Source organism: Panthera tigris, chromosome C2 (assembly GCF_018350195.1).
Source record: "Panthera tigris isolate Pti1 chromosome C2, P.tigris_Pti1_mat1.1, whole genome shotgun sequence".
Lineage (NCBI taxonomy): Eukaryota > Metazoa > Chordata > Mammalia > Carnivora > Felidae > Panthera > Panthera tigris.
In genome coordinates this window covers 8,453,145-8,476,225 of record NC_056668.1, presented here as the reverse complement: position 1 = coordinate 8,476,225, position 23,081 = coordinate 8,453,145, and the positions used below count along the sequence as shown (strand labels likewise).

The 23,081-nt window shown below is 45.0% G+C and overlaps 1 protein-coding gene across 1 annotated transcript; it reads left to right on the top strand.

Moving 5' to 3' along the window:
- Nucleotides 1–3,681: 3,681 nt before the first annotated feature.
- RIPPLY3 (ripply transcriptional repressor 3) lies at nt 3,682–17,973 on the top strand (the record flags this gene model as incomplete). Its single annotated transcript, XM_042956903.1, has 5 exons — nt 3,682–3,857; nt 4,929–4,995; nt 10,630–10,697; nt 14,286–14,548; nt 17,960–17,973. Coding segments are annotated over exons 1-5 (516 nt in total), but the record flags the coding sequence as incomplete, so codon positions are not given.
- Between the last annotated feature and the right edge of the window lie 5,108 nt (nt 17,974–23,081).

Genomic DNA, 23,081 nt, shown 5'->3' with positions numbered 1-23,081 from the left:
CTTTGGGTTATAATCCAATACTGCTTTGTATCTGTGCTCTCATTGTCCCTGCTCTGCCAGGACATGGGGTCTTACATATGCTCGGCAGAAGGAAGAAAAATACAAACCAAAAGACATGAAAGAGTGCTTACTGTGTGAGGGTGCTGTCTTTTTTTTTTTTTTTTAAGTTTATTTATTGATTTATTTATTTAGAGAGAAAGAGAGAGAGACCATGAACAGGGACGGGGCAGAGAGAGAGAGAGAGAGGATCTCAAGCAGGCTCTGCCCTGTCAGCACAGAGCCTGATGCCATGCGACGCGGGGCTCGAATTCATGAACCATGACATCATGACCTGAGCCGAAACCAAGAGTTGGATGCTTAACCTATTGAGTCACCGAGCACCCCCTTCTTGTCCTTTAAGCTGACTTTAGCAGCATTCCGTTTCTGAAGCCCACGTGCCCTCAGGAGCACAAGTCCTGGTTCTCTAACCTGATGGTGACTTTACCCAGTTACCTAACCTCTCTGAATCCCAGTTTCTTAATCTGTAAGATGAGGATGATGCGTATTTGCAGAGTTGGGATGAGGATTAAATTGATAGTTTATGAATTAATTACATGCCCACAAAAGGAGCAAATGATCCCAATTGTATGAGGTGCCTGGAATCGTCAGAGTCACAGCGACACAAAGTAGAACGGTGGTTGCCAGTGAGGATGGGGAGGTCGTGTTTAATGGGACAGAGTTTCACTTGGGGATGATGCAAATGTTCTGGGATGGACAATGCTGATGGATGCACCAGTGTGAATGCACTTAAGGCCAAGGAGCTGGATTTGAAAATGATTAAAACGGCAAATATTGTTATGTGTACTTTATACCCACGCAAAAATATATGCTCATTGTTTAAAATTTAGAAAACATTTTGGGGCGCCTGGGTGGCTCAGTCAGTTAAGCGTCCGACTTCGGCTCAGATCATGATCTCACGGTTCATGAGTTCGCTCGAGCCCCACGTCGGACTCTGTGCTGACAGCTCAGAGCCCGGAGCCTGCTTCCGATTCTGTGTCTCCCTTTCTCTCTGCCCCTCCCCCTCTTGCGTGCTCTCTCTCAAGAATAAACATTTAAAAAAATTTTTTTAAATAAAATGTAGAAAACATTTTTTAAAGTGTTTTAAATCCTTGGTAATCCCAGTAGTCAGTGGCCACTTCTGTTTTGTCATTTGTAGCCTCTGTATGGTTTGGGTTCTACTCATCCAATTTTGTTCTTTCGACATTATACAGATGTATCTCTCCGTGCTGTTCAAAACTCAATAAACTTAAAATATATATATTATTGTCAAATTGGCTTCCATACAACACCCCGTGCTCGTCCCAAAAGGTGCCCTCCTCAATGCCCACCCCCCACTTTCCCCCACCTCCACCCCCCCATCCTCCCTCCGTTTGTTCTCTGTATTTAAGAGTCTTATGGTTTGCCTCCCTCCCTCTCTGTTTGTAACTATTTTTTCCCCTTCCCCTCCCCCGTGGTCTTCTGTTAAGTTCCTCAAGATCCACATATGAGTGAAAACATATCTGTCCTTCTCTGACTGACATCTTTCACTCAGCATAATACCCTCCAGTTCCATCCACGTAGTTGCATGCTTCAATAAACCTTTTTACTACCTTCGTGATATTCCATCATCACTGATTTAGCCATTGCCATATGTTTAGACATATTTTCAACATTATAAATAACACTATCATAAACATCTCTGTTAATTAATATCTTAATTTTTTTCATGTTTATTTACTTATTTTGAGAGAGAGAGACAGCACGTGTGCAAGCTGGGGAAGGGCAGAGAGAGAAGCAGAGAAGAGACTCAAGTCAGAAGCTTTAACCGACTGAACCACCCAGGCGCCCCTAATATTCTTTAATATAGACCCAGAAGGAGAATTACTGAGCAGAGGTGACCATCTTTAAGGCACATGATTTACCTTGTCATGCTTTCTCAGAAAGGTAACCTGACTACATTACCACAGGCTATATGAAAGACACTCATTTTAAGGCACCCATTTTAAGGTTGCCCAACGTTAAATATAGCATTTTATTGTTGTAACGTCTGCCAATGTTCTTTGATTTCCTCTACTCGTGTTACATACTCAGTGTCCTCTTTAGTCTTTTGTATGAAATGTTATATAGTAAGCTTAGTTATTAATTCCCCCCTCTGCCTTTAATTAGGTTTAATTATTGCCAAATAATTGCCAAAAAATCTGTTGCTTTTTTTAAAAAAAAATTTAACGTTTATTTGTTTTTAAAAGAGAGAGAGACAGACAGCGTGAGCAGGAGAGGAGCAGAGAGGGAGACACAGAATCCCGAGCAGTTTCCAGGCTCTGAGCGGTCAGCACGAAGCCGGACATGGGGCTTGAGCTCACCAACCACAGATCATGACCTGAGCCGAAGCGGGGCTGCTCAACCGACCCAGCCACCCTGGAGCCCCCAAAATCTGTTGCTTTTAAGGAAAGAAAATATGAAAATACACACACACACACACACACACACACACACATATATATATATATATATATATATAATTTTTTTAATGTGGAAATATTTTTATCTCTGAAGTTCATTGCTTTCCCCCCCACCCCACCCCCATTAGTTTAAAGCACAGGCAGCAAGCTCCAGTTCTCAAACGCAGAGCCAGTGGGGCACCGAGGAGCAGACGCTATTTAAGCAAGGGGCCCCCAGGCCGGGCCCGCGGCCTTCAGTGCTCTGTCGCCCGGGCAACTGATAAACCAGCATTCCTCCCACCTGACCCCGCGCCGGTGACGGTGACGGCCGCGCTCCCGCGTCCCGCTCCAGCCCTGCAGCCTGGGGACGTGTCCTCAGCGTCCGGCAGCGGCCAGGCTCATCCAGGCGCTTTCTAAGCGCGGCCCCCGGGGTAACCGGAGGCAAGTCCCACGCACCCCCACGCGGGGCCACCTTCCTCTGCAAGGCCCGCGACGGCGAGGAGCGCGCTGTCCTCCCGCTCTCCTATCCGCGGCCTTCCACCCGCCTGGAAGTGTCGCCGCGTCTCCACCCCACCCGGTTCGCGCAGCGCCGTCGGGGCGTCCCGGGCGCTCCAGCACCGCAGGCAGGGCGGGTCCACGCGGGTTCCGTAGCCGCCCCCCCCAAATCGCCCTGCCGCTTAAAAGTGGCGGACGTGAGGTTCTGCGGAAATCTGGGGACCCAGACGTTCCCGCGGCAACCAGAACCCCAGGGGCCGCGGGAAGAAGCCAGGGGCCCCTCCCCTCCCGCAGCGGGCCGGGGGACACCCCCGGGCGAGGGTCCCGCCACCCCTGACCCATAAGGGTGAGTTCCTTGCAGAAATACACCCCCCCCCCCCCGCACGTGTCCTCTTCCCCGCGCTTCCCGAGACACTTCCCGTCGCCCATTCCCCGGGGTGCCTCGCCCCCGCCCTGGCAACCCTCCCTGGGTTTCCTTTGTCCCCGCCACACCCCTGCCCCGAGCTTCCAGAGTCCTCTCCAAGGATATCCCACCACCACTACCTCCCCCCCCCCAACCCCCGCGCCGCGCCTCTTCGGGACCTTTTCTGGTCCCTTCCCCCTCTCCGCCTTCCCTGTCCCCTCCCCGAGCCTCTCCCGCGCCCTCCCCGCCCCCTCCCCGGTTTCCCCTGTCCCCTCCCGCCCCGCCCCCGTTTTTAAACCTGGCGCCGAGCGCCCTGGTAGGTGAGCGCCCTCGCCCGAGCGGTTAGAGGCGCGGCCGAGTCGCTGGCGCCGCCGGAGGGGCGCTGGCTGTGCGGGCACCATGAGACCCGAGGCGGCGGCCGGAGCCCGGGAGGCGCGGGGGCGCGTCTGTCACTGCCCCGCCGACGGTCCCCGGAGGCCACCGCCGCCGCGCGGGCCGGAGAGGTGAGGGTGTCCCCGCGGTGCGACGGTGAGGGGGGCGCAGAGCGGGATGCCCCGTGCGCCGCTGAGTCCCCCCGAATCCGGGCGGAGCTCCGGAGCCCGACGGCGACGCAGGGCAAGTCCCTTAACCTTAGTCAGGGACGCAGAGTCCTCCGGGTTTCGGGGTACAGCGCCGAAGCGCGGAGGCCCAGGAACGGCCCGCGAGGAAATGGGCCAACGCTTCCATCCATAGATCTGAAATCACTGGGCTGGGAACGTTGAAGTCTCGGGGCCTCTCGGCGTGCCTAACAGGAGTCCCCTCACGTTGACTGTCACAGCCTTGGTGACAGTGTTTGGTTGGCCCAGTGCTTGGGGCTCAGCCCTTTCAAGGTAGTACAGTTAAAATCGAATTAGCCAAGGAGGTGTGGAAGGGGCTGCGTGGCTAGGCAGCCTGACAGGAGAAAACCATTTGCCCCTTTTGCATCCTAGATGCCTTGTGGAATGGTCTCGGCGAAGTCAAGATCCTTCAACAGCACGGGTGGTGCGGTAGAAATTAATGAGCCACAAAGTAGCCAGCTACAGTGGGGAATCAACGGAAGAATCCAGTCAGGCTCGGAGAGAAATCCCTAACTAATGTGTCCTCTGATCATTGCATCAGATTTGGGACTTCTCAAAACCCAATGAAGGCAGAGAACTGATAATGTGGCAAGGAGAAAAAAAAAAAGAGAGAGACCCCCCCCCCCCCCCTCCAAATGGTACTGGTTTATCCACAGACTGAGAACTTGAGAGAACTTTCTGGGGTATCCAGTGATCCTTTCTCAGGCAAACATTAGAATTGATAAGAATGATAACTCTTACGATATTATTTTTTTAAGTTTATTTGTTTGTTTTGAGAGGGAAAGAGAGAATCCCAAGCAGGCTCTGCATGGTCATGGCAGAGCCCCACATGGGTCTCAATCTCACAATCATGAGATCGTGACCTGAGCTGAGATCGAGTTGGATGCTTAACTGGCTGAGCCCCCCAGGTGCCCCTTATGACATAATTTTGAAAGAGCAGAAAATGCCGGGGTTCATCTCTGGTCCCTGCCTTTCCAGCCCCACACCATGGAGACCTTGGATCCTGACACCCCAAGAAACTGAGCTGCCCGCAACTGGAAACCCGGTAAGGTTAAGGGGGGCATTGTGGTATCCAACAGTTCAGCCAGAAAGTGGCACCAACTCAAAAATGACCATGAAGGCCTGTCCCTCTCTCGGTGGTCTAATACAGAAGTGCCTGTGGATTTGGGATTGGGAGCCTGGGTGAGGCTGCTGTTAATCAGACCTGAGTCACATGCACAGATTGGGCTCCTGCTTGCTTCTCTCTCTCTGTCTTTTGAATCTTGATTCATTTTTTGAGAGCAAGATGGAGACAGAGCATGAGTGGGGGAGGGGGAGAGAGAGAGGGAGACACAGAATCAGAAGCAGGCTCCAGGCTCCCATCACAGAGCCGGATGTGGGACTTGAACCCGCAAACCATGAGATTGTGACCTAAACTAAAGTCGGACACTTCACCGACTGAGTCACCCCGGCGCCCCTGCTTGCTTCTTTCTTGAAAAGCAAAGCCTAGCTATGGCCTAGTTCTCTCAAGGGCATTCTGAGAGAAAGAAAGGGAGATTTCTTTTATGTTGTTTTTTCCCCTTGCAAACCAGCGGGTAGAGAGAGGAGGGGTTGGCTGTCTCTGGCTGCCTCCCCTCCCCTTAGAGAAAAGCTGAGGGTGCCATTACTGCTGGGCTGGTACCACAGTGCAAATAAGGGCAGAGACCAGTCTGGGGTGCCCAGAAGTTGCTGTTAAAAGCCCACCATCTGGCCCTTTCTGAAGGACTTTTGCCCAGTCTGCAAGCACTCCTGGGGTAATTCATGTTGTCTGAGCAAATACACTCTGGCTGAGGGCTTTGTGGGTAAAGATTAATCTCCACCACTATTCTTTTGTTTCCTGCACTGGTAACTAAATGGCTTTATACTTACTGAAGTAATGGCTTGCTTTCATAGAATTTACCTTTCCTTTTTTAAATCTTCAAATGTAAGTTGATGACTTTTATAATGCTGAAGAGCTAATCAGGCTGGGAAGGACTATGTATTTAATTTACGTAACGTGGCATATGTTATGTGTGCAGTTATTTGTAATATGATAAGAAATTCAGGTGCGGGAAAGCTGACCTTGGACTGTATTTTGATATCCAGACTACTTTATTAAATTAGCCTGGATAATGGAAGTTTTTAATTCAGTTGCTATTATTTAAAGAATGAAAAAAATACAATCTATATCAAATGAATGATTTTGTAGCCGAAATTAGTCTTAAACACATGCAATCTCTAAATAATGGAAAATAATTTCGTCTTTTGCATCCAAGCTTAAGTTCGTTCTTAAATATAAGATTTAAGAGGTGCTTGGGAGAGGGAGAAAATATAGTTTACAATTATGCGATTTTTTTTTTTTTTGTTAAATGAAATGTATATGGAGCGGTTGTTGCAAGAATAAAAATACTGTAGCACATTTATTAACGCAAGGCAGGTGGATTTTTTCCTATGATGACGAGAAGGCTATTTGTGAGAAAATTGTTAAGGTGTAGCAACTTTCTAGTTGATCGTTAGCATGGCACACTGGATAAAGCAGTTGTGTCCATGGATTTGGCGGGGAGGTGCTCCGTGGGGGCTGTAGCGCACGCCGCCCTGCGCGCCTGGACAGCTCTTTGTAGAGCCCACTTGGCGGGGCGAAGTCAGCGGGAGCCAGGGCCAGGTGAGCGCCGCCCGGCACCGGGAGGGACCGCTTCTTGCTCAACAGCGCCCTCTCCCGACGACGCGGGAGAACTCCTTGCCTCCCGGGCCCTGTTGTGTATTTCTGGAGAAATTGTAGGGCTGGATTGGAGGCCCTGTGCCCTGAGCCGTGGACTCACCCTCACCCGTTTGGTATCCCTCCCTCTCCTTGGGGGCTGTCTGCCTCTCCTGCCTGGGGAAAATGAACGACAGCCTAATCCTTCGTTGACCTCCGTTGCATTTCTCTCCTTGCCACTTGCCGACCTTGCAAGGGAGGTGATTCCCTAAAAGGAGATGGGCCCATCCTCCCATCTCACAGGTTTCCCCGCCCTTGCACTTTGTTGGAGTCAGAGGCTGCATGGGGAGGAGAGTGGGAGACCCTCATGAAAGCCTCTGCTTGTATCTCTTCTCTTACTCTTAAGGACACACACATTGACATACTTACCCTGTATGCATTTCTGTTCCCCTTGCATCATCAAAATATGAATGTTTAGACATTTCTGTCATCAGAAAAGGATCTTTAATTAGAGTGTATTTGTGACATAAAGTTTTTGTTTTTATTTATTTAGTTTCTTTTCTTTTCCTTTTTTTTTTTTTTAGAGAGAGAGAGAGAGAGAGCATGAGTCAGGGAGAGGGGTGGGGGGGGGGGAGAGAATCTTAAGCAGGCTCCATGCTCAGTGCAGAGCCTGACATGGGGCTCGATCCCCTGATCCTGGGGTCATGACCTAAGCCGACATCAAGAGTCGGGTGCTCAACGGACTGAGCTACCCAGACCCCCTGGCATAAAGTTTTTAAAGCTGTGTATGTTTGTGGGTAAAGTTTTACAGTTTTTAAAGGTGTATTGAATGTCTCAGAGTCTGGTTAGAATTACTCAGTTTATTCTGTTTAAATTTTTTTTTTCCACGTTTATTTTTGAGAGAGAGAGAAAGAACTTGAGTGGGGGAGGGGCAGAGAGAGAGCTCCGGAGACGCAGAATCTGAAGCAGACGCAGGGCTGGAACCCACAAGCCGAGAGATCATGGCCTGAGCCGAAGTCGGATGCTTAACCGACTGAGCCACCCAGGTGCCCCTAGAATTACTTGCTTTAAAGGAAGCTGTTTCTCTGTACTAACACTGCCTTTTGGTGCCGCCAAAGTGTGTGCACTGTTGCATTAGACACAGCCATCGCCGGATATAAAATCACCTCTGACAGCCCAGGATTGCTTCCTGTGGTGGAGTGAGCAATTAGAGATGTTTTATAAAGACAAATAAAGCTTAACACAGACACGATTCTCTGGAGTCCTCAAAACGTGAACTTCATTTTGGAGAAGGTTTTGCTCAAAGAGCCTCGTTTTCTTTCCCTAACTTAGCTCAGCACAGCATATTGGAGAGAAATATGGTTGGTAAAATATAATGACGTTTGGGGTGCCTCGGTGGCTCAGTCGGTTGAGCGTCCAACTTCAACTTAGGTCATGATCTCACAGTTTGTGCGTTTGAGCCCCATGTGGTGCTCAGTCTGCTTTGGATCTTCTCTCTCCCTCTCTCTCTGCCCCTCCCTCACTCACGTGCACTCTCTCGCTCTCTCAAAAATAAATAAACATTAAAAAATATAAATATACACATATGTGTGTGTATATATATATATACACACTTATATGTATGTATGTACATATAATGTATATGTATGTACATACAATATATATGTATGTACATATATATGTATATATAAAATGACGTTTGCTCACAAAGACCGCACATATCACTGCAGGATGGAAGGATGTGATGATCGTTGGTGACAGTCCTCAGACTCCTTCCTTGTCACACTCCAGAAGATTTGGTCTCCCTCTCGATCTGGCTCCGTGCAGCCCAAGGGCTGGGGTTTCTGATCCATGGCCCCAGCCCATTTCAGCTCACTTTCAAGCTGTCCCCGGATGGTCTGTCCCAAGACACCCCACTTCGTGCTTTCCATATAACTAAAACTTTCAGAGCTCTAACATCAAATGGCAATTTCTGCCTTCTCAGCCCCTTAGATAATCTGGCCACGGTTCAGGCCAAATTCTTTGAGATTCAGGACCTCACAGAATGGACAGAAAGGGGTCAGCCCTGGACCGGAAGAGTGATTGTCCTTTCTCTCACTAGCACCTACTCTGGTCACAGCGTGGACAAGCCTGGCACTCTCTCTCTCTCTCTCTCTGTTTGTGTCTTATCTCCATTGTCCTTAGTTGCTCAGCCTAGCTTTTCTTTCCTCCACTCCTGATATTCAGGTGGTCACAGGGTTTTTTGAATACTACTGAAGTGCCCTTGAAATCCATCTTTCCTTTCCCTTCCTGTCGCTGTCCAAATCTTTATTACCTCTTGCTATGTGCCTCTGGGCCCTTACCTCCCCAACCTAGGCTGTGCACTACTCCCAGGGGCCACTGTTATCCTTAAATACAGGTCTGACTATTGAACTCCTGACTTCAAAATCAGCAGTGGTCTTTACTGCTGCCTCCAGAATGAAACTGAGACTCAAAAATAGGTATTCAAGGGGCGCCTGGGTGGCTCAGTCGATCAAGCGTCTGACTTTGGTTCAGGTCATGATCTCATGGTTCATGAGTTTGAGCCCCGTGTCGGGCTCTGTGCTGACAGCTCAGAGCCCGGAGCCTGCTTCAGATTCTGTTTCCCCGTCTCTGCCCCACCCCTGCTTGTCTCTGTCTCTCTCTGTCAAAAATGAATAAATGTATAAATGTTAACAACAAAAAAAATAGGTATTCGAGGAGTCCTGTAATGAGGATTCAGCTTCCTGTTGGAGCCCATTTACTACCACAGCTTCTCGTTCATTCCACACTGGGCTCCTCACTCTTCCCCATCTGTGCCCGTCAGAACTTGATGCTCTTCTCTGCCAGGAATGGTCTCAGAATCACACATTCAAATGCCACTGAGGTCTCTGCCAGGCCTTCCATGAACCTTTCCCTCCTCCCTGCTTAGAATTGCTGGCATCTTGCTATATGATGCTTTGTAGTGCGGCTATTTGACAGTGTGTGTGTGTCTTTTCCAATTATATTTAAAAAGCCTGAACTGGGGGCGTGTGGGTGGCTCAGGTTTAAAATCAATAGGAAAAGATCATCCAGAGAGAACGTAGGCAAACAGATGATTCAAAGACAAGAAGAGGCACCTGGGTGGCTCGGTTGGTTAAGCATCCGACTCTTGAATTCGGCTCAGGTCATGATCCCAGGGTGGTGGGATTGAGCCCCGCATCAGGCAACACACTGGGCATGGAGCCTGCTTGAGATTCTCTCTCTCTCTCTCTCTCTCTCTCTTAAAGAAAAAAAAACAACAACCCTGAACTGAAGGACTGTGTCAGACGGACTCCTCTTTCCATCTTTGAATCCCTCACAGTCCCCAAGACATCACTGTCAACAGGAAGAGGAAGAGAGACTTATGGTTAAACGTTAAGCGTCCAACTTTGGCTCAGGTCATGATCTCACGGTTCACAAGATTGAGCCCTGTGTCGGGCTCTGTGCTGACGTCTCGGAGCCGGGAGCCTGTGTCTCCCTCTCTCTCTGCCGCTCCCCTGTTCACACTCTGTCTCTCTCTCAAAAATAAATAAAACGTTAAAAATTTTTTTTAAAAAAAGAAGATAGAGAACTCGATCCATGTTCCCCTTAAGAATAAGGAGGATGAGGGGTACCTGGGGGGCTCAGTCGATTAAGCATCTGACTTCAGCCCAGGTCATGATCTCACGGTCCGTGGGTTCAAGCCCCGCATTGGGCTCTGGGCTGACAGCTGGGAGCCCGGAGCCTGCTTCGGATTCTGTGTCTCCCTCTCTCTCTGCCCCTCCCCCAGTCACACTGTCTCTCTCTCTCTCTCTCTCTCAAAAATAAACAGTAAAAAATTTAAAAACCCACAAATACTGTTAAGGTGTTTACATTGTCTCTAAAATTGGTATTGATACTAAGAAGCGCAGACCACTTATATTTTTTTAGAATTTCAGGATGCTACTTTCAGACAGACTATATCTGTGTTTGATGTGTCTGTCTTTGCAGCTTGAACCTGGTGATGACCGGCAAACTCCGGGATCAAAGGGTGCCTTTGGGTTTCAGCATCCTGTAAGGTAACATGACTTCACAGCAAGAAATGTGTTCTTTCTTTTTAATAGAAGCATAAGCATACTTTAGTGTCCTCACCTGTGTACATTCTCAACAAAGTGGAAAATAATTCAGTATAGTCTTCTGTATTTAGTTCTTACCCAAAGGAACTTCAAGGATATTTTGTTGGATTTCTGGAATTCATTCATTCATTCAGTGTTCCAGTTGCAAATTGGATTGACCTCTCTCCTTTATGTCTTTTGTTTATACCTCTCATTACATATTATGTCTTGTGTTAAATTTTTTTAATGTTTATATTTATTTTGGGGAAGGGGAGGGGCAGAGAGAGAGGGAGCCAGAGGATCCCAAGTGGGCTTTGTGCTGACCTCAGAGATCATGATTCGGGCTCGAATCAACCAACCGTGAGATCATGATCTGAGCTGAAGTCAGATGCTTAACCGACTGAGCCACCCAGGTGCTCCTGTCTTGTGTTAAATTTAATTGGATATGAATTGTATATGTGTATCTGCTTATTTACTTAAGTACTTAAGTACATTTCTATTTCTTTCCCAGAATATAAGTTAGCATATTGTCTGGAGCAAAGTAGACCTTGAAAATATGTGTGTGACCGAACAAGGGATTGGTTGGAGGGTTCTCCCACCGTTGGCTTCTCCGGCCTCTCTGTGCTCCCATGGTCCTTCCTGGTGGGGATCAGGACCCTCACTACTGTATCCCTCTTACATTTCATCCATTTTAGGCAGGTGGCTCATGCTCAGGATTTTTTAACTGTGTCTCTGTCTCTTTCTCTCCCCATCTCTCATTTCCTGCAGCAGAATGAATCTAGTCTGTGCTACTCCTCATGAAAGTATTTTTACCCTGGTTATCCTGGAAAACTGAAAGCTCTAGTAAAACCCAGAGATACTAACTGCTAGAGATGCACTTGAAAGACCTTCAGACTGGTCAAAGAGTGATTTCTGGAAAAGGGAAGCTTTCCTAGTGTCCCTTACACCTGTGGTCTTTATTCCCCACGGGACTGGGGAAGCTTTAAAAATACAGACGCTGGGGGGCTCCCCTGGGAGTGTTGACTCATTTGTTCTGAGAAAGGCCTAGGTGTCTGTATTCGTACGGTCTCCCAGGTGATCCCAATGTGCATGGGGGATGAACCTGCCACCCTCTGTCTTGCCCTGTGAGCGTCCACCTGCACGACCTACCCGTGGACCTGCCGGCCGCGGACTCTCTGGGGCTGCTCCCCAATTTTTGTTTCATTGAAAATGCAGTGACTGGTGAGGCATGCGTTACAAACTGAGTGCACAATTTTATCTTTTTATTACAGAAAATTTCAAACACAGACAAAAGTGGAGAGAATGGTACAGGGACCCACATGCCTGTCACCAGCCTCAATAATTATCAGCCGTCTTCAGATCTGCTGGTGTTTATCACCTTCTCCAACCTATTTTTTTAATTGTTGTTAGAATATTTTAAAGCAATTCCAGATATCCTACTAATTCACATTCCCCTGCAATTACTTCAGCATTACAGCTAACTTTTAATATGGCCAAACCCTGGGGGCACCTGGGTGGTTCAGTCAGTTAAGCACTGATTTCGGCTCAGGTCATGATCTGACAGTTCGTGAGTTCAAGCCCCATGTCGGGCTCTATGCTCACAGCTCAGAGCCTGGAGCCTGCTTCAGATTCTGTGTTTCCCTCTCTCTCTGCCCCTCCCCTGCTTACTTGCTCTCTCTCTCTCAAAAATAAACAAACATTAAAAAAATTTGTAAGAGAAAATATGGCCAAACCCTAAACTATGTTTGTAGTTTATATTTTATTTATACATTTTATATAATATAGAATTTATGTTATTTATATTTTATACAATATAGAAATATGTTACATTTTTATATTTTATATTTAAATTTATATTTTTATATAACATTACTTGTATTTATATAATATAGAAATATATATATTTAAAGTATACATATACATATATGTATATATGTATAAAGTATATATATACATATATGTATATATATATACATGTATATATATATATATATTTTTTTTTTTTCTTCTGTTTGTTGCAGAGTTCCTCAACCCCAGCACTATTGAACTTTGAGCTGGATGATTGTTTGTTGTAAGGGGCTGTTGTGGGCATGACACAATGTTCAGTGGAATCACTGGCCTCTGCCCACCACATACTAATAGCTTCTTCTCAGTTGTGGCAACCAGAAAGGTCTCTAGACGTTGCCACATGTCCCCTGGAGGCTGAGAATCCCTGGCTTATCAGAAATCTTGGGACGTTCAGAATTGTCACGCATTATTTATAGCAGGGTGTTTCCGCTCTTTTCTCTTCCATCCAAAAAGAAGGAAATGGAAATCAGCTCTACAGGGGCGCCTGGCTGGCTCAGTCGGTAGAGTGTGTGACTCTTGATCTCGGGGTTGTAGGTTCGAGTCCCATGCTGGGTGTAGAAATTACTTAAAAATATAAAAAAATAAATCAGCTTTGCAACTAAGTAGTGATCGGTTGATAATCCCTCTCAGTTCCTCAGGAGACCTCAGGGGAAAACGCCAATAAATTAGTGAGTAAATGGTAAGAAAAAAGGATTATGGGGAGAGTGAGGGGTATTTTAAATACTTCCCATGTGTAACTGGAATCATAAATTCTATAAAACCTGGATTTAGAGGTTCCAAATTTATATATTTAGGTTATTTCCCTTCCTTCCTTCTTTTCTTTCTTCCTATTCTTTAGACAAGTAACCAGGGTTCCCATCTTCTATACTGGCAAAGTGAGGAACCCACCCCTATCACTTTTCTATAGCAACGTCCAGAAAGATTAGCTGCTTCTCTAGACTGGGGCCTCAGGGTCAAGTTTCCTCCAGGGCCCAAAGGGCTACAATGTTCCCCATGCTCAGGGGTGTTAGGGAGAGTGGGACCTAACCTAAATAGGACATATATTCTCCAGGATAAATCAAGTTCTCCATTCGATCAGAGTGAGACTCTTCATCTTGAAACTTGGTGTTTTAATTCCCCCTTACCTTCACGGAAGCAGACCCTTTTTCCTGTGTTGGTCTAAATTGATTTGCTCACTCACGTTTTAGCTCATTTCTGAACTGGTGTAGGGTTCCTCACCAGCTCTCTCCACCTGCCCACAGTCTTGTGTTCTGGTGACTTAGAAAACACACCTCGGGGTGCCTAGGTGGCTCAGTTGGTTAAGCATCCGACTTCGGCCTCAGCTCATGGTTTCATGGCTCCTAAGTTCAAGCCTCACGTCAGGCTCTCTGCTGACAGCTCAGGGCCTGGAGCCTGCATTGGATTCTGTGTCTCTGCCTCTCTCTGCCCCTCCCCAGCTCACAATCTGTCTGTCTCTCTCTCTCTCAAAAATAAATAAACATGAAAGAAAGAAAGAAAGAAAGAAAGAAAGAAAGAAAGAAAGAAAAGAAAAAAATTAAAAAAGGAAGGAAAAGAAAAGAAAGAAAAGAAAACACTCCGGGCACAGTGAAGGCAAGATCAGAGAGGGAGATTGGGAGTTAGCTGCTTTTAGGGAAGAGGACCCTCTCGATGGAGTTCAGCATTGTTTCGGGGTGATTAATGGTGTATTTTTTTCTTGAATATTAGACTTTATTTACCCATTTCAAAGCGCCAAGAGTATCTGCAGAGTTCTGGGGAAAAAGTGCTGGCCAGCTTCCCAGTGCAAGCCACAATCCACTTCTACAACGATGAATCCGATTCAGACGACGAAGAACAAGAAGAAGAAACCCAGTCTAACGAACTTCAGTGCCAGGAGACAGAAGGTCAGGCGGAGAATGGCCCAGGAGGGAAGGGCAAGGGCCAGCTCACAAACCTGGGACGGAGGTCTGTAGGACACGGTGGCCTCAGTGGTAAGGGTCTACTCCCTCATGGTGACTCTCTGGGGAGCACAGAGTGTTCCTCACCCAAATAAATGGGGTCTCTCTCCTACACCAGACCTGGCTCACATGCACTCCTGGGGACAGCCGTGCCAGGACACCTTGCATTTCCCTTGGTGTTTGGGGGTCGGGGGCTACCTCTGGCCAGGACGCCACTCACAGCCAGAACTTAGCTTTTAACTTTTCCTTCTCCTGGTGATTCTCTTCAGGGCACTCATGCACACTGTTGAGAAAGGATTCCAGGACCAGGAGAAGGTTTGTGTTGACATGGGTTGTTATTAGTTGGGACCAACTTTCAAAGCACCATTTACCATTGTCACTGTGCCATCAAGTGACAGATTATTCCAATATAGGTTACTACCCCACCTGTGCCTCTCACTTAACCTCGGACTCTTTATTTAGCGATTTCTACTTTTGTAAAAATGATGAAGCTGTTGTCCCAGGGTTGATGTATTTGCTTACTGGCATTCCCAAAATATTTATGAAAAATAAATAAAACTGAATAATTTCCATAAGAGTAACAGAAATTTTAAATGTGGATTTTTAGGGGACAATTCTGGATAAAAATTTGTGATTCTTGTCTAAGGGCTGAGTGTATGAATAAATGGAGAGAAGAGCTTTAACTCTTAGTTGGGGACTGGTTTGGGCTTATTACTTGAATAGAATAACACTGTTTTCAATCAAATTATCTAATATAAAATTATTTCCATTTTTTAAATATTTTGATGATTAAATGAGTGTACTCCACAAGTTTATCACTTAACTATCTTACATGTGGTTGTTTTCCTATATATAGTACGTTATATAAATTTATACTTGAAATAAATATTTTGAAAGAAAAATGTTTGATAATCACCTTTTTTGTGTAAAATAATTTTATTTATTTATTTATTTATTTATTTATTTATTTATTTATATTGTATTTTTTTTTAAGTAATCTCTACACCCATGTGGGACTCAGACTCAGAACCCTGAGATCAAGAGTTGCACGCTTCGCCCACTGAGCCATCCGGGCACTCCATGTTTAAGACAATTTTAGATTTTAATTAGTGCCTGCTTTAAAGTTTTTAAAAGTTTGTCAGAGTGTTTTCATATTTAACTCTTTAAATGACATTAATTGTGTTTAAGAATATAAAAGTGTAAAAAGAATGTAGACAGGATTGTAACCTCGATGCTCAAAAAGTCCATTAATATTTAAAAAAATGGAGCTAGGGGCACCTGGGTGGCTCAGTTGGTTAAATGTCCAACTTCAGCTCAGGTCGTGATCTTGTGGTTCATGGGTTTGAGCCCCGCATCGGGCTCTGTGCTGACAGCTTAGAGCCTGGAGCCTGCTTCAGATTCTGTGTCTCCCTCTTCTCTCTGCCCTTCCCCTTGTGCTTGGTCTCTCTATCAAAAAAGAAAAAAAAATTGAAGTAATATATGCAAATATTTTAACAATCCAAACAGTATAGAAAAGTATACATTTGCATAGTAAATGCACCCTCTCCTGTTTTGCTTTCTCTGTGCAAAATACCCAACATCAATTGTTTTTTGTCTACCTCTTTAAAAATTGCTGTTTGTAGGGCATCTGGGTGGCTTAGTCGGTTGAGCATCCGACTCTTGATTTTGGCTCAGGTCATGATCCCAGGGTCATGGGATCAAGCCCCGCATAGGGCTCCATGCTGTGTGTGGAGCCTGCTTGAGATTCTCTCTCTCTCTCCCTCTGCCCCTGTCCCGCACCCATGGTCCCATGCTTTCTCTCTTTCTAAAATAAAATAAAAATAAAAATTACTTTCTTTCTCTCTTAATAACTGGAAATTTGTAGCTCTTAATCCCCTTTATTTCACCCATCCCCCATCCACTTTGCCTCTGGCAATCACCACCATTGAAGAGTATTTAAAAGTCTGTTTTGTCTGGCCATTTGCTTTGTTTTTGAGACTCCACATATAAGTGAAATCATATGGTATTTGTCCATCCATAGTGTTGCAAATGGCAAGATCTCATTCTTTTTTATGGCTGAGTAATATCCCATTATCTATCTCTATCTATCTCTATCTCTCTCTATCTCTATCTCACATCTTTATCCATTTATCTCTTCACAGACACTTGGGCTGCTTCTATGTCTTGGCTGTCGTAAATAATGCTGCAGGAAACACAGAGGTGCATCTGTCTTTTCAAATTCGTGTTTTTGCTCTCTTTGGGTAAATACGGAGCTGTGGAATTACTGGATTCTATTTTTAAGTTTTTGAGGATCCTCCATAACTGTTTTCCACAGTGGCTGTACCAATTTTCATTCCCGCCTGTAGTGCACAAGAGTTCCTTTTTTTTTTTTCACATCCTCCCTGACGCTTGTTATTTCTTGTCTTTTTTTAAAAGATTTTATTTTTAAGTAATCTCTACACCCATCGTGGGACTCGAGCTTACAACCCTGAGATTGAGTCACACGCTCTACTGACTGAGCCAGCCAGTCGCCCCTATTTCTTGTCTTTTTTTAAATTTAATGTCTTATTTTTTTTTATTTTTGAGACACAGAGACAGAACATGAACAGGGGAGGGGCAGAGAGAGAGGGAGACACAGAATCCGAAGCAGGTTCCAGGCTCTGAGCCGTCAGCACAGAGCCAGATGCGGGGCTCGAACCCACAGACTGTGAGATCATGACCTGAGCCGAAGTCGGACGCTCAACCAACTGAACCACCCAGGCGCCCCTTGTCTTTTTGATACTAGTCGTTCTGATAGGCGTGAGGTGGTATCTCCTTGTGGTTTGATTTCATTTCCCTGATGGTGAGTGACACTGAGCATCGTTGCGTGTGCCTGTTGGCCATCTGAATGTCTTCTTTGGAAAAATGTCTATTTAGATCCTCTGCTCATTTGTTAATTGGATTGTTTGATTTTTTTTTTTTTTGGAGTTTTTTTTCTTCTTTTCAGATTTTTTCTTCAAAATTTTTTTTTGTTAATATGATTATTTTACTTGTTTAAAGTGCCTTTTTTCAAACTTTAAAACAATTCTACCTGGGCTTATTTCAGAAAGGATTTCAGATGGCGTCCTACTTTGCCAGGTTGTAACAGAAAAACATTAGAAGTCTTACCCTTACTGTCCCTTCATCGGATGCTTGAGGTGAAGCTTCGGTCATCACATTTGGCTTTGTTTAGTTTTCTCAATAAATCAGTTTTACTGAGAAAAAAAGATCTGGCCCATTTGCCCGTTTCCCATCAAGAAAACAAACTTGGTCTGCCATATATTCACTTATAAACTATACATTATATGGAACCATTTGAAATTGCTGATGTTTGGCTGTTTTGACCTCCATTTCCATTCGTTTACAAAAAAGAAAAAAAAGTCACCTTGATGGCATTTTCTTTTTAAAAAAAAATTTTTTTTTAACGTTTATTTATTTTTGAGACAGAGAGACAGAGCATGAACAGGGGAGAGTCACAGAGAGAGGGAGACACAGAATCGGAAACAGGCTCCAGGCTCTGAGCTGTCAGCACAGAGCCCGACGCGGGGCTCGAACCCACGGACCGCGAGATCGTGACCTGAGCCGAAGTCAGACGCTTAACCGACCGAGCCACCCAGGCGCCCCGATGGCGTTTTCTAAAACCTACATTTCTCCTTCATTTTCTGCAACAGCTTGCCTGATAATGTAGAAAACAGAGATCACATGTGGTACCATCTATACACTTTTTCTCCGGAATCTTTAAAAAATTCGAATCAAGTCAGCCACTCCAACAATGGTTACAATTAGCCAGGTTTCCATTAAATGTGTTATTTTGAATAAGTAATCTGTGGTTCCGGCTGACTTCTGTGAGACATCTTTTAGCGGCTCACAAAAAAATAGCTCCTAATGAATGGGATTATGGAAACAGAATCTTGCAAATACCAGGGGCTGAAGCCCGCTGGAAACATTTGTACTTTCACCCAGCTGTGTGACAAGCCTCCCACGCTGGGTAATTTGCTGTAATGTTTGTTTCTTCACGTCTCCAGTGCATTTTCTATGAGCCTTCCAGCGGATTTGCCGACAAAAGAACGCATTTCAATGTGTGGCCATATTGTTTTCTGTTTGCTATTTTATTTTATTTTTTTTTAATTTAAAAAAAAAAAAATTTTTTTTAACGTTTTTTTTTTTTTAATTTATTTTTGAGACAGGGAGAGACAGAGCATGAACGGGGGAGGGTCAGAGAGAAGGAGACACAGAATCTGAAACAGGCTCCAGGCTCTGAGCTGTCAGCACAGAGCCCGACACGGGGCTCGAACTCACGGACCGCAAGATCATGACCTGAGCCAAAGTCGGCCGCCCAATCGACTGAGCCACCCAGGCGCCCCTCTGTTTGCTATTTTAACCGCTGTTACTGTGGTAGGAGGAAAAAGTATCCTCTCCAGGGCTATATTTCTTTTTGAACTTCTGTATTAAACAAGAAATTGCAAAATAATCTAAACATTTATCATTAAGGTCGGTGAAATTTGGTAGACTGCTAGGTTGAGGTTCACATGATTTTAAACATACCAGTAAAATCTGAGGTACTATTTATGCCTTGCTTGAGGTTCAATGATCCTGTGTTAATAACCCAATTTTTTTTTTCTTGAGAATTTCAATTATTTTTTGCTCGCTTCCTATCAGAGCTTCTTACTTGTTATGTGGCTGAACATAAGCTTGTAAGAAAAGCAGGTTTCAGCTTTGTCATTTTCTTGTGGTTTGCCTGTGCTTCGATTACCTGTATTATTTTCAACCCAATTTCTTGGGCAGAAAATTTTTTTTTGATCTATAATTTACATACTATAAAATTCAATTTTTAAAAAAGTTTATTTATTTATTTTGAAAGAGAGAGATTGAGAGCATGAGCAGGGAAGGGGCAGAGAGAGGGGGAGAGAAAGAATCCCAAGCAGCCTCCACTCTGACAGTGAAGAAAGAGCCCCACACTGGGCTTGAACTCATGAACTGTGAGATCATGACCTGAGCCGAAATCAAGGGTCCAATGCTTAACTGACTGAGCCGTCCAGGCACTCCTAAAATCACATTTTAAGAGAGTAACAATTCAGCAGTTTTTGGTGCATAGTCAAAGAGTTGCATAACCACCCCCTACTATCAAGTTCCAGAATATTTTCATCATTCCAAAAAACCCCACCATATCCATTAGCCCCTAATGGTCACTCCCATTGCCGGCTTCACCCCAGCCTCTCTCAACAACTAATCTACTTTCTGTCCCCCTGGATTTCTTTTTGTAGGCATTTCGTGTAAATGGAGTCACCACATGTGGCCTTTTATGTCTGGCTCATTTCACTTAGCATAATGTTTCCAAGGTTCTTCCATGATGAAGCGTGTATCAAAGCTTCATTGCATTTTATGGCCTGAATAACGTTTTATTGTATGGCTACACCCCATCTTATATACCCATTCATTAGTTGATGGACACTTGGGTTTTCACTTTGGGGCTCTTATGAATAATACTCCTATGAACATTTGTGTACAAGGGTTTGTGTGGACATAATATTTTCATCTCTCTTTGGAATATCCCCAGGAGTGGAATTCTTGGGTCAAAGATAGCTTTTTTTTTTTAATGTTGATTTATTTTTGAGAGAGACAGAGCATGAATGGGGGAGGGGCAGAGAGAGAGGGAGACACAGAATCTGAAACAGGCTCTAGGCTCTGAGCTGTCAGCACAGAGCCTGACACGGGGCTCGAACCCACAAACTGTGAGATCATGACCTGAGCTGAAGTCAGACGCTTAACTGACTGAGCCACCCAGGCGCCCCCAAATGATAGCTCTTTTTACCTGAGAAACTGCCAGAAGTTTCCAAAGCAATTGCACCATTGTCCATTCCCATCAGCAGCACATGAAGGTTCCAATTTGCATCCTTGGTTATGCTTGTGACTGTCTGTTTTTCTGATTACAGCCAGCCTAGTGGGTCTGAATGGATACCTCACTGTGGTTTTGATTTGCAGTTCCCTAATGACTAATGATGGGCACTTTTCATGTGCTTCCTGGCAATTTGTATATCTTCTTTGATGAAATGTCGATTCCAGTCTTTGTGCATTTTCTAACTGGGTTGTCTTTTTCTTGTTGAATTGTGATAATTGGGCAGAATTATTTTTAAAACACTTTGTCTTTCTGGTGTGTGTTAATTTAGTTACAATTGGTTAACACAACCTATAAATCTACGTCATCACACATGTATACACGGCAATATACTGGGCCCAGTAAGTACAGGTGACTCCATCACCTGCTGTTATGCAAACCCTCTTCCTGTCTCACGAGACCTTGTATGATCCATGACCAGGTGCCAAGCAAAGGTACAGTGTCGATCTGTGCATTAAATTAACAAGGGTGAGGGGCGCCTGGGTGGCTCAGTCGGCTGGGTGTCCAACTTGAGCTCAGGTCATGAGCTCACGGTTCATGGATTTAAGCCCACGTCGGGCTCTGTGCGGACAGCTCGGAGCCTGGAGCCTGCTTTGGACTCTGTCTGCCTCTCTCTCTGCCCCTCCCCCACTTACACTCTGTCTCTCAAAAATAATAAACGTTAAAAAAAATTTTTTAATACAATAAATTAATAGAGGTTAAATCAAATTATTTAAAAATTTTTTAGATTTCTAAAACTCCAGAACTCCCAATATTCTTTATGGATTTCTTTGCACCTTCCCCTGTGTACCCACGGTGCAGACGCCCCGACTTGGTTAAGGCACAGTGCCAATGGCTTCACCAACTCAGATTCGATTCCTATACGATCCAGTTACACTAGCTCAGAGAAAATTTCATTCTGAATCAGGAAATAAGCAAATCCTTGTTCTGCAAACTCCTGTTATTGGCCTGGAGAGAGACAGATAAGGCTGCAGGGCCTTGCTGCACCTGACCCATTGCTCCCCAGTGGAATGTTCCACCACCTGGTTTACAGTCCATCTTCAATAACATTATCTTCCCTCAGGGGAAACAACATTAGTCCTCGAAGAAGGCTGCAATGAAATAAAATATGTACCACTGACCAGCCAGTAGGCTCACAGATTTTTACTTTTCGGGACTTTGGAGTAAATTCTGGTGGGCTTTCTACAAAGGAAGTAGAGATTTTATTTTAGGTAGATTTTAAAATTTTTTTAAATGTTTTTATTTATTTTTGAGACAGAGAGAGACAGAGCATGAGCAGGGGAGGGGCAGAGAGAGAGGGAGACACAGAATCCGAAGCAGACTCCAGGCTCTGAGCTGTCAGTACAGAGCCCGATGCGGGGCTCGAACTCAAGAACTGTGAGATCATGACCTGAGCCAAAGTCAGATGCTTAACCGACTGAACCATCCAGGTGCCCACATTTTAGGTAGATTTTAAAGTAAGGCATAAAACTCTCTCTGAAATTATATAAAAGATTATCATTTCTCTTTATATTCCAGAGGTCTATTTGAATAATATATTGAAAAACACATTTGTTTAGGGGAAATTTCATAGCAATTTTATTATAAATACTGACATTAAGAAATAAAGCATCCTTTCTTCCCTCCAGGCTAATTTTTCATTGTAAATTTTTTATTGAAGAATGACACCTGTGAAAACATATGGCATAAGCTTGATATGTATTTGCAAGGTTAATATGATCATGCAAACAGCACTCCAGATCAAATAGAAAACACAAGTAGGGGCACGTGGGTGGCTCAGTCTGTTAAGGGTCTGACCTCAGCTTAGGTCATGATATCACAGTTTGTGAGTTTGAGCCTTGCATCGGGCTCTCTGCTGTCAGCACAGAGCCTGCTTCGGGTCCTCTGTGCCCCTCTCTCTCTGCCCCTGTTCATTCTCTCTTTGTCTCTCTCAAAATAAGTAAATTGAAAAAAAAAAACCTCAAAAAAGTTTTAGGGGTGCCTGGGTTGCTCAGTTAAGTGTCCACCTTCGCTCAGCTCAGGTCTTCATCTCCCGGTTCATGAGTTCGAGCCCCACGTCGGGCTCTGTGCTGACAGCTCAGAGCCTGCAGCCTGCTTTGGATTCTGTGTCTCCCTCTCTCTCTGCCCCTCTCCGACTCATGCTCTGTCTCCCAGTCTCTCTCTGAAAAATAAATAAACATTAAAAAACACATTTTTTTTTTTTTTTAAAAGGAAACACAACTAGCCGCCTAGGATAAGTGCTCCCTTCCAGTCATGACCCCCTCTTACACTATAGACTCCATTTGACAGGTTTTGAACTTGGGATCAGTAGGATCACAGGACATGTGCTCTTTCCTGTCTGGCTTCTTTCCTTGACATTCGTTTGTGAGATTCTTTCCAACTGTGTGGGCAGTTGTAGGGGTCTCATTCTCTGCTGAAGAGACCCCCACTGCGTGGCTGTACATGTGTCCATCCCCTCTCCTTGTGGTGCGTATGTGGTTTGTTTCCAGCTTGGGGCTATGAGAAATAACACTTCTTCAGCTGTTTCCATACCCGTCTACTGGTGGACAGGGGCCCGATTCCGTTGTGTGTACATGTAGGAGCAGGAACAAGAGCACAGTTTTTAGAAGCCTGTCCTGAACATGTCTGGTCTCCTCCAGCCAGAAAATAACATAAGGAGTTGGGTGCAGGTGC